The sequence below is a fragment of the Lutra lutra genome, chromosome 6 (genome assembly GCF_902655055.1).
Source record: "Lutra lutra chromosome 6, mLutLut1.2, whole genome shotgun sequence".
NCBI classification, from domain to species: domain Eukaryota; kingdom Metazoa; phylum Chordata; class Mammalia; order Carnivora; family Mustelidae; genus Lutra; species Lutra lutra.
In genome coordinates this window covers 122,742,244-122,754,762 of record NC_062283.1, presented here as the reverse complement: position 1 = coordinate 122,754,762, position 12,519 = coordinate 122,742,244, and the positions used below count along the sequence as shown (strand labels likewise).

General features: G+C 38.5%; 1 protein-coding gene across 1 annotated transcript; it reads left to right on the top strand.

Moving 5' to 3' along the window:
• The first annotated feature begins 11,744 nt into the window (after positions 1-11,744).
• LOC125102718 (guanine nucleotide-binding protein G(I)/G(S)/G(O) subunit gamma-12-like) lies at positions 11,745-12,142 on the top strand. Its single transcript, XM_047734179.1, has 2 exons — positions 11,745-11,852; positions 11,895-12,142. Exons 1-2 carry the CDS (start codon positions 11,760-11,762, stop codon positions 12,018-12,020), a joined length of 219 nt encoding a protein of 72 aa, XP_047590135.1. The 5' UTR covers positions 11,745-11,759; the 3' UTR covers positions 12,021-12,142.
• Positions 12,143-12,519: the final 377 nt, after the last annotated feature.

The window sequence follows — 12,519 nt, the reverse complement described above, 5'->3', positions numbered from 1 at the left end:
ACCCCAACATAGATAAGTGAATTGCAAGGCAGAATGTGATCAATGGTACAATAAAGGCACAAACTGAGTGCCCTAGAGGTTCCAACCAAGGAGAACCTCTTTTGGTTTCAGCATCTGAACAGATGAAGCATCTGAGCCTAGTCTTGAAGAGCAAGTAGGCAGAGATGGTGAGTGTGGAGGAAGTTGTAAGAACCAACCAGCAATCATGGAGGAGGTAAATGCAGACCCATCTGGGGAAAGAAGACTATACCATAGTGACCTCAGCCTCTGTGAGATGCTGGGGCCAGGTCACCAACGACCTCCTTGAACACTACAGTACAGAGTTTGCTTTTCGTTTGATATGTTGTAGAGATTCAGTAAAGGTCATTGGAGGAATGGCAGGATAAGAGCTGTGGAAACCACATGGATTCATGGAGAGGCAAGAGACAGGGGACAGGGGCCCAGTGAGGAGACAACTTCAGGAGTCAGGGAGAGAGCTGGCTTGGTGGCAGGAATGATGGGGAGGGTGGATGTCAGAGATCTGGGAAGAGAGTTCCATGAGCTTTGGCATCTGTGCCGATGCAGGAAGCATTCCAAAGGAGTTGAGGGTGGTTCGGAAGGGAGGTGTATCTGTGGGGAAACAGGATTTCAGTTTTGGTTAATAAAATAATTGGTCTTTAATTTTTTTAGGAAAATTCTGTATTTTACTATGCTTAAAAAAGAGATAGGCTAACATTGCATTCCTAATGTTTCCCTTATAGAGAGAAGCACCAAGTTTGAATTGCACAGCAAGTACTGTGAGTGACAACGTGATAGGTTTTTTTAGGAGACCAAGAACTGGAGCGGAACTGCAGGTTTTCTGGACACCCCCCTGAGCCAGCAGGCTCCTCACTGTTCTTTAGATCTCAGCTTAAAGGGCTTGTCCTCAGAGACCGCCTCACCCATGTGGACATGGCCGTTCTCGAGCATAATGTACCTTCATCACTGCACCCACAGCTTGTTTTATGAAACTCATTTCACTTTATATTAGGTATACATGGAGTTATCTACTTATCTAACTTCCCACTGAAAGCTTTAGAGCAAGAACATTAATTGCAACTTTTCTAAATTCTAAATTCTAAATTTTAACTTTCCTAAAAAATGTAGAAAATACCTCCAATATATGTTCACAATGTATTGGTGGAACTTACACATAGTAAAACTGGCACAGAGTAGAACAAATAAATATTAAGTAGATACGATCGCCCTGACCAAGGACATTTTTGGAGCTGAGAGGAAGGTATAGCTTATTGGAAGCTTCGTACAATATGGAAAATCAAGTGCATAGTTACAAGATCACCTAGAGAGGGAACATGAAAAGAAACACTTCTTTTTGACATCTGTTCTCATTTGACTTAATTGCATATAAAGTGTGAATTGATCAGGTAAATTAAGTTATTCTAGTGAGTGAATGATCTCTCACTCTTCTTCCTTCTGTTCCTTTCAGAGAGAGTAGGGAAACAATGACTTTACTTGACGTCAGCTTTCACAAAGGCTGGGACAGTCAGAGTTCCTGAACTGTAGCCAGAAGGCCCCTGAGAGGAGCTGCAGATCTGTGGAAAGAGACTGAGGCCACACGCACACTCAGGCACGCCCGATGGCCAGATCCATTCACAAACGTGTACTGATAAGCCACAAACACAAACAGATGTTGTTGCGGTTAATGACCTAAAACAGATAAAACGTCTTCTCAATCAAGAGATATTTGAAAAGACTGGTCCAGACACTACGTCATATCACTCAGCGGGGATTTTGACTGTGTGACTTTGGGTGGTTATGTAAAATTCAGCTTTATGAGATGATGCCAAATTGTTATCCAAAGCGATTGCACCCCGGAAGAGAAATCGCATCCTCCTTGCTCTACATATACTCAGTCTTTTAAAGTTTCGCTAGATCTGTGGGTGTAAAATAGTACCCCATTTTGGCTTTAATTCTAGTAAAGCAATATCTTTTACTACCTTTTAATATATATTTTAGTATATTTTATGTATTTATTAGACATCTAGATTGTCTCACCTGTCAAATGCTTGTTCATGACTTGTGCTCATTTTTTATAAGTTATGTGTTGACTACTCACTAGTGTGAGTTATTTTTTTTTTTTAAGATTTTACTTATTTATTTGACAGAGAGAGATCACAAGCAGACAGAGAGGCAGGCAGAGAGACAGGAGGAAGCAGGCTCCCTGCTGAGCAGAGAGCCCGATGCGGGACTCGATCCCAGGACCCTGAGATAATGACCTGAGCTGAAGGCAGCGGCTTAACCCACTGAGCCACCCAGGCGCCCCGAGTTATTTTTTTAAAATATATTTTCAGGATATATCCTTCTCTCTTCTGCTTTGTTGTATGTGTTGCAAACCTTTGACCAGTTTGTTACTTGCTTTTTTTTTTTTTTCCCTTTCCCACTCTATTTGTGGTGTCTTTTGATGAAAAGATATTGTTAGATTTTCTTAGCCAAACTCATCCATCTTTTTCTTTATGGTTTGTACATTTTGAGTCTTGAGAAATCCCTTCTTTATATAATCTCCTTTTCCTCCTACCTAAAAGTTTTCAAAAGTTGACTTCTATGTTTACCTTTGAATGGTTCTTAAAGTGTAAGTTTTTTACATTTACCTTCTTTGACTGTGTCTTTATGCTTTGGCAGCAGGTACCCCAGAGCTCCCAAATGCCATTATAATGTATCTGCTCGAATATGGCAAGTGTACAAATCAGAACTTTTCATTCTGAAATAGATTTGTAAAATCGGTCCCCAAATGCAACTGTGTAATTTTTTGGAAAGCAGTCACTCAGTATTTCAAGTATTTTTAAAGTTGAATGCAAATTTTGGATTTCAAACTACATTCTCAAAATTGTGTTTTCAGTGCCTAGGTAACTAACCTCATCTTATTTCTTAACTGGAAGAAAAAAAGGCTTTGTTGTGTCATGGGATAAAGGGGCTGACCAGAGGCAACACCATGAAAAACACCATTTGGAAATGTCAGATGTCAGTGAAAGTCACAGCCAATGTTGTTGGTGAGCAGTGGTTTTTGTTCCAACTGTTTATACTTTTATGCTGTTATTAGTGACTTCAAATATTTTAGCAAATCCAATTTCGAGGGGAGGTTTCATTGTATATATTATAAATCTTTCCTTATATTAAATAAGAAGAAATGTGTTCATAAAAATTATCTGGAATTTTATGTATTCCTTCTCCCCGAAATGCCTTGTTACTGAGAAATTCTCAATCCTTTCCCCTAAAAGACATTAGAAAAATTTGGGGGGATGTCTAGCCTCAATGGAAAGTCATACAAAATAGCTTTAATTTTTTTCCAATATGATTTTTCTGTAAGGAACAGTTAAATACCTGATTTTTTTCCTTTGTCATTTCCTTAGGGAATAAAAGAAGATAAAAATCACACTGACAAATATTAGTATCACTTGGATTAAATTGAAGTCAAATTATTGTAATCATGCATCGGTCTTGGTCTTCTGTTTCATATCTGTGTAAAATTAAGTGATACAATTTCATTACATCAGAAATCTGCTCCTATGAAGATCTAGGATAATGTCATGTGGAATTAATGATTCGATTTCTAGAAGTGGATTTAAGCTGTACTGAGTATTAAAGCAATTTCAGAGAGTGTCTTTGTTATTTTCTTGGACAGAAATATGGGTTGGAGGTAGGAATACAGTCTGGTTGAATCAATACAGGATAGTAAATATTTAAGTGTGTCAGAATAAAAAGAGGTAATGTAGTTAAGTTTAATCCTGGGTAATAACCATCCAGGCCAGTGGCCTGCTTTTGAACTGAGAACACACCTGCTTCCCTTTGCATCCTCTGCCAGAATGTGTGTAATGCTTCGAGCTGGGATTTCAAGGACAGTCAATACAGATTACTGCAGAATCTCATTTACATGACACCCTGGGTGTTCTGAGAAGAACCTGGGAAACCTATGCAATAGTTTATAGACCAAACGGACTTCCATATTAGGCTTTGCCTTGGCTCTGGGCACGAAATGGGCCCCTATTGCATAATCCCTCTTGATGGAGAGGTACCTCTTGCAATGAAAGTCAAATGCATTATTTTGGCTAGTCAGTCTTCCCAGCTGCCACATGTCTTACTTTACGTCAAGTAGGCAGCTGCTTACAGCTGCCTGGAGACGGTTTTATCCATTATAGTCTTTTGGTGAGGACTTGTGCTTCTCGAAATTTAGACCATGGGTGGTAGGTGTCTCCACAATGACGACAATGAGAGAACCCAAGCAGCTTTGAGGCTTTGAGAGGACTTCCCTGACGGCAGAGTAATTCTAAAGCAGCAGATTCCAATCCTGACCCCACATACTGTGCTTCGTGGACTAATTATTCATCCTCTTCTGAACCTTCTATTTCCCTTCCGCACCAATCTCGGTCATCCTGCTTCTACCTCAAAAAAGAATAGAAATGTTGGGACAGGGGGAAAACACAAGATGGTCATTTAGAGTGATGTCTCTGCAGAATGCTCAGCATTTTAGCGCTATTGAACGAGTTTGAACTCAAAAGGTCTTGCTATGGCTTTGGCTGCAAAGTCATGCTGAGCTCTGGTGAGGGACTGGGACCAGGAGATGGAAGAGGTTGTGTGAATGGCAGAGCGACAGGGGAGAAGGAGCAAGCAGAGCAGCTCTGAATGCCTACACGTGGGACCATGAGTGAAAGAGAAACACGTTCCTGTGTCATCAGAGTCCTGATGTGCGGGCATTGGTGTGTTACATTTGTTAGAGAATCACATCAAACCTGCATGCTAATACATTTTTATGCTTTGTTTCCCATCTGAGGAATCTATATTGTATTCATTTTTAGGAGTGTTTTGTTGTAAAAATATGCAGAGATATTGATTGGCCATAAAAATTTAAAGTAGAGCACAGAATTGATTGACTACAGAGAAAGTTCCTTCACAACCATTAATGTACACGCTATCTTCCACTTTGATACCGTCATCACACGGCTTGGGTGACATTCCATTCCATAGTACAGAAAAGACACATCCTACATTTCATTCACAGCTTCACTTTCAAGCTTTATTGATTTCTTCCTTCTTTTGAACTTACCTGTTTCTTTGTAACCCCCTTTATTAGTCCTAGTTTTGCCCTTTGTAGGTACATAGCAGAATCTACACTTTTCATAGAACACACAAAGAAAGGCTGTATTGTCTTAATAATAAGGGAGTGAAGACCAACCACATGCCAGGCTCCATTCTATGCTTACATGAATGGCCACATCCAATCACTGTAATCTTATTGATAATTTATTGAATATTAGATAATTCCTGTTAATGTCCTCATTAGTTGAAACTTAGACTAATTAGGTGACTTGCCCATGGCCACACAGCTGGAAAGAGGCTAAATCAGGGTTTAAACTCAGGCTCATGCCAAAGCCCACACTGTTACCATTGCTCTCACCTTATTTTTTCTTCTTTCTTTTTCCTCTTAGGTAGCAATACCTCCTGTCAGTTGGTTACCCAGGTGATCAGCTGGTCTTCAAGCGATTAGCAAGGTCTTCATCACTTTTTCCCATCCTTTCTCTGTCATCCATGCTCATTATTATTTGTCTGGCTCGAGGCCCTTCTCCAGCAGGTTGTGGGTGAACAGCATTGAACGGGAGAGAGCCAAGCACGCTCCTCCTGCTGTGTACAAAATCAAGCCATTAGTCAGCTGTCTTTGGGCTCTATTCTCTGCCTCCCTCACTGAGTGAAACTATCAAACATTTTGCTGATTCAGAAATATAGTTTTTTCTTCTTCCTTTGTCATCAGGAAAATTATATTACATTCTAGAACTAGTCCTAGATACTACTTTCCTCTAAACTATTACACATAGTTAGCATGCCCACTTTAAGAGGAAACCCATGGGTCTATTCACAGTTTTAAGGAGGAAAATACCTTTGAAATTGTGATGATGTGTTAAACCTAGAAATGACAACAGACAGCAAACTACAAAATGAACAACTATTCTAGGTAGCTGAGCAGCTAAGTGTAATAATCATGCATTTGAATACTTTTGTGTGTTCTTCCTCCATTCCCTTCACTCTAAACTCATAGGCAGTGTACTCTATTCACATATTTAGAATCTTTCATCAGAAAACATTGAAGATGGAACTAGGAAAAGTGTAGCTGACTTGAGTCACAAGCTGACTATTCCCCTATTAGGAATGATGCTCATTCTTGGATTCAGTTTCTATTTCTGCTCTGTATCATTGTAGCTACATTTCAATTTTGATTCAGAAAGAGCAAAGAACATTAGTCAACCCTGGTAAACGTTCCAATGTCATGTGGGCCAAATCAGCTTGAAATCAGCCAGGGGAACTAAAATATTCACTATTTTATGATGTTTTTATTGGACTTTGCATTTTGTACAAACTCTAGAATTTAACAATGTAATGATTTGGTTCTTGGTCTTGCTGAATGGATACCAAGTGTACCCTAGGCAGAGAAACACATGTTGACTATCATGGCGGTTACTATAACAGGTTGGAATGCCCTTTTCCATCATGTGACCTATTACAGAAGCCAAGGAGAAAGAGAAAAAAGAGGTATAGCAGGGAGAGCGGGGTTGCTGGATGAGCCACTTGGGCCGCCTCTGGCTTATATTGAATTCCCACTCATGTTTAGAACCAAGACTTTAGAATCTCTAGAAGAAGAAATAAATGGCACCCAATACTGGTCCGGATACTCCCAGTTTTCTTATCAGCACCTGATGTCTGGGCCATTCATGGCGTAGAAAAAAATTTTCTTCACTTTGATACAGATAGGCGGGCAAAATTGTTCTAAGGAAATGTCTCTGGGGGCGTTAGTGTTAAAAGATACCTTGTACGAAAACATTCAAAAGTTGGTGCTGGTTTAAACAAAGTTAAACAGTTTTCTTCCCATCTGGGTTTTCCAAAGTCTTTTTTATGCTTGTGTGCATTGAGAATCTGAGGGGTAAGCGTGGGGAGAAGAAATTGCTCTCAGCAGTTCCCCAAACTTATTTGACCACAGAATTCTCTTTTTTTCCCCCAACAGAATGCCATCCAGATATTCATATTATATGGGATACACTTTCTAAAATTCTCTTTTGAAGACTTATTGAATAGATGCAAGATTAACATCAAATTACAACGAAGTTATTTTCAAGCTGGGAGTTCAAAATAGAATTAGAACTCACTTCCATTAGTAATTGTGTAGCTGTTAATCCTTGCTGAATATTTTATAAAGAATGCTAGGAACTCTGAATATCAACTAAAGTTAGAATAAAGTTCCTGATGGCTTATAATTTCACTATCATACCTTCCACTAACAGCATTTTGACTGTCCTTTTGCCCACAAGAAGATCTAAGTTTGGTGACAAGTCATAAACCTTCCCTCCCTTTCTGGTCCTTCATATATTTCCTGTCCTCTGAAATCCTTAGTTTTTATTGAATTTTTAAAAGTAATGTGTCAGGTTCTAATGCTCCTGCTGGTTTAAGGAAAAATGCTCTCACTAATAAATTATAATGAATTGTCAGTCTCAACAGGCCTGTGACCTTCAGTCAGTAGGGGGTTCGAGGCTCCACTCCACTTCCCCGCCTTCTTGTTGGAACCACTTTTCTTTTTCCAGTCTGTCCCTCTTAATTTATGGGTGGGCTGTCCACAGGACAACTCACCTGCAAAAATAGTTCATGCTGTGGTGTTTATTATACTAAGTAGGGCTCATGCTGACTGAGAGTTTGTACAAGGGGATGGAGTTGCTGTCAAGGTCTGCCATCATCTGAGCTGAGCTGGCATTCAAAATCTCTCATATTTCAGCATCTTAAATTTAGTGGGGTGGGAGTGGGACGGATCGGAGCGAGCTGAGACACGGCCGGGTGAAGCCTGCTTTTATGGGTTGTTCTAGAACCTCTGTAAATCTGACTTTAGTGAAATGCATCAGCAGGACTGCAGAACAGAAATAGTAAAATGGCGCTCTGCTAGCACAAGGTAATGAGAGATCCCTGTCGTCTCTGGGAAGGAATGCTAAGTTATGTAGGTTTAAGCTGATTTTTTTCAGTGAGCTGAGTGAAATACTAACTGGATATATTTTCTCTATTCCCCAGTTTTAAGCATTCCTGGTTTATTAAATTGATATGGACTACTTATAGAGAATTTGAAAAGAATATACTCCCCCCAAAAGAGAAACAATAATGCTACCATCCTCTCTTAGAGACTGTTACTCTCAACACTGTAGGTTTTTTTTCCCCTAGTGGGTCGCCTATGCATATTTGCCATAATTGCGACAATAGAATATATACAATTTTTGCGGGTTTTTTTTTCCACCTGATAGCATATCATAAGCATTTCTCATATTACAAACACTCTTTGTAAATGTACATCCTTTCTAATGCCGAGCAGTGTTTTGTAGCACGCGTGAAGTGTTAACGTCATTGTTAAGTCATTCTCTTACAGCGGAAGAGCCTTAATGTTATGCTCTGTCACATGGGCTTTAGTTTTTACTTTAACTTTTCTTATCTTTCCTTTTTTTTCTGCCCTCCCTCTTTTCTTTTCTTTCTTCTCTTTCTTCTTTCCCTCCTTCCTCTTTTTTTTTTTTTTTTTTTTTTTTTTGCAAATCCTCAAAAATCAAGTTTCTTCCTGAAACTCAGGGCCTTTGTATTGCCATCTCCTCATCCTACAGGACTCTTCTGCCAGATTTGCAGAGATAGGCCCTAGGAAAGCTCTGGGGGAACGACTGATGGAATCATTCATTCACTGTTGGTCTTGGTCTTACTGGACCAAGAGCTGTCTGTCTTGTTCAGCACTAAATCTCTAGCCCCTCTAATGGGTCTGGGACATTGTAGGTAATCAGTACATATTTATTGAATGAATTAATAATATCAAACCTTTAAGTTATTCCTCTTTACCTTTTTTGGGCTTTTATTAATAATATTATAAAAAATTGTGCTTAATTTTATTAATATTATGAAAAAAATTGTTCTTAATTTAAGCACAAAAATATTGTGCTTAAATTTTTATCTGCATTTTGAATTATCTCCTTGAAATTGATTATTAGAATGAAAACTTACAGGCCAAAGAGCCTGAGCATCTTTTTTTTTTTTTTTTAAGTAACTTTTTAAAAAAGATCTTATTTATTTATTTGACAGAGAGAGATCACAAGTAGGCAGAGAGGCAGGCAGAGAGAGAGGAGGAAGCAGGCTCCCTGCTGAGCAGAGAGCCCCATGTGGGGCTCAATCCCAGGACCCTGGGATCATGACCTGAGCCGAAGGTAGAGGCTTTAACTCACAGAGCCACCCAGGATTCCTGAGCCTGAACATCTTAACATTCTTAACTCACGCCAACTGGCTTTTGTGAAAGCTTGTACTGTTAGTATCAACCATGAAGGAGTGTGCTCTTCTAACCCTGATCTCAATTACAATTCTCACTGCAACCAGGACTGGCTCATTTTTAAACCAAATGCTGCAAAAATAGGGATCATGCAGTTTTAATGTAATGTCTTTGATTACTGTAAGTTGACTTCTTTCATTATCTGTGTTTCCCCCTTGTGAATTGTCTAAGTTCTTTACCCACTTGTCCCTTGGGCTTCTTTTCTTATTCTTATTCTTATTATTTTCTTATCAGTTTACTTGGGGTTCTTGTAAGCCAAAAACATTAGTCTTTTATCTGTGTATTTATTTAAATTTTTAGTTTACTTTAACATTTTAAGAGTCATTTATAAATCAAATTTATCAATCTTTCCATTTTTCTGTAATTTGTTCCATAGTATTTAATCCTAGAAAATCCTACCCTATTCCAAAATCAGATAAATACTCATCTGTCTTATAACTTTTCTATGGTTTGACCATTTTAAAAACTTTTAATTTGTTAATTTGACTGAATTTCTGTTTATATACAATATGAGGTAAGGATCTAAATAGAACTTTTTTCTGAATGGCACATCACTGTCCTTGTCTTTCCAACTGAGTCCTGGTACCTCTTTGTCTTAAAACATTTTGATGTAATATACACCAATTTAACTATTGCTATAATTGAAAATAATTTAAATGTCTCTTTGTAATGTTTAGAAAATATATGATTTAGTCCTCCTAAAACAGGAACAAATTTATTTTGGTGTTTTACTGACTGCTAATCAGCATGCTTAGCATGTTCTGAAGTATCAGTAAAGGCCTGCAAAGTCTTTTCAAATTAAACAAATTTTATCATCAAAATTAAAAACACTTTGGCATAAGGAAAGATGTTCAAGTTAAAAACCAAGAAAAAAACTGAAAGAACATACAGTAATGTATAATACAAAGATTTAATACCCAGAATACAGGAAGTACTTTCAGGAATCAATGAAAAAGATAACCGAACAGAAAAATGGGCCAAAGTTAAGAATAGGCGATTCATAGAAGAACAAATAAAAATGACTAATGAATGGGAGTGCCTGGTTGGCATATTCAGATAAACATTGGATTCTTGGTTTTGGCTCAGTTTGTGATTTCAGGGTCATGAGATCAAGACCCCTGTGGGGCTCTACGCTCAGTGGGGAGTCTGCTTGAGATTCTCTCCCTCTGTCCCTCCTCTCCATGCTCTCTTTCTCTCTCTCAAATAAATAAAAAAAAAAATCTTTTAAAAATGACTAATGAGGGGTGCCTGGGTGGCTCAGTGGGTTAAAGCCTCTGCCATCGGCTCAGGTCATGATCCCAGGTTCCTGGGATCAAGCCCCGCATCGGGTTTTCTGCTCCGTGGGGAGCCTGCTTCCTCCTCTCTCTCTGCCTGCCTCTCTGCCTACTTGTGATCTCTGTCTGTCAAATAAATAAATAAAGTCTTAAAAAAAAAGACTAATGAATAAATTCAATATGCCCAGACAAGAGCAGTTAAGGAATTGCAATTGAGAAATGGAAGTATATTTTACCTGCATTAATTTGGCAAAAATTTTCGAAGACTGATATTCATTTCTTCCATGAACTTTGTTGGATGTGTAAACTGGGATAGTCATTTTTGGAAATCATTTTCATAATCCACCAATGTGAATTAGAGATATTGTTTCCAAAAAGGCAAATTAAATAACCTTTAAAGGATACTTAAAGGTTTATTTATAAACCCGAACTATTTGGTCACAACCTAAATTTCCATTAATGAGGTAGTGGCTAAACAAATATGGTATAACCATATTATGAAATAGGAGTCAGCAGATAAAAAGATGGGATAATAGCATCCTGAAGAGAACATCAAGACATGTATTTTATTAAAGACAGCTCTGGAATAATCCATATGGTATGAATGTATTCCATCTACACTCTAGTCATAAAACAAGGCTCTCTGTTTCTAGGTTCTATCATCTATCTCTCTATCTAATCTCTTTCTTTCTCATCAGTCAATGAGAAGCATGTAAGCATATTTAAAAAAAAAAAAAGTCTGGAATGACAGATACCATAGTAATAATAGTAGTTATTTGAGGAGAGGAGAATGGGGGTTAGTGAAGGTAAAGGGATATTTTTGCCGTTTCCTTTAGTTTTAAATGCAGATTTTAGATAACGATGGCATTTATGTATGTGTGCCTGTATACATATATATGTATATTATTGGGTTGATTTCTAATTTTGGCTTTTACAAACCAGAGCTACAACTAAAAAATTTGAAAATGCATTGATTGGTCCATCATTCATTTCTGTCAGTAACTTACAAAGTATTTTCATTTGTAATTTCAATGGGGAGCGCACCGGCAGATTCATTCCACCACTTAACAACCTGAAAACGGTGGGCCCCCGGAAGTCTTACTGGTTTCGGGTAGAAACAATAGTTGAAGATGTCCAGCAAAACAGCAAGCACCAGCAACCTCGCCCAGGCCAGGAGGACAGTGCAACAGTTGAGAATGGAAGCCTCCATCGAGAGAATAAAGGTCAGAAGCCTGGGTGGGATCGGGCCCCTCTGCTCTCCAAAGGTTTCAAAGGCGTCAGCGGACCTCATGTCCTACTGTGAGGAGCATGCCAGGAGCGACCCTTTGCTGATAGGGATACCGACCTCAGAAAACCCTTTCAAGGATAAAAAAACTTGCATCATCTTATAGAGGAACGCTGAAATGGCTCCTCGCCTCTTCTCAACAAAGCAAATTGTGAGCAGCTCCTTGGAAGAAATTTACTTTCAGCTTATTTGGTAACCACTGCTAATAACTAAAATACTCTAACTTGGAAAAAAAAATTAATAATCAATAATTAAAAAGAAATAAAATTATATCAAAGTATATGTAGGAAAAATCAATTCTAGATTTAGGAGGTGTCAGGAACACATACTTGAATCTCCTCTGCCAACATTAAGTCTGTATCAATGAAATAAATATAAAAGACTATTCTATTCTCTGAAACCAACTAAGTAACCAGCAATTTAATTCACTTCTGCCACTGATTAAGTGGAGTTAGCACGGATTCCACAGGTTAAGGTCCCATGTAACTGTCCCTACTACAGATGCCAGCTGGTAATGGTGTGTCCCATCGCCCACCCTATAGCCCATCTGACTACAAATTTGAGGGGTTTCCCACAGTCCCCTCCTCAGATAAGTCCCTAGCACA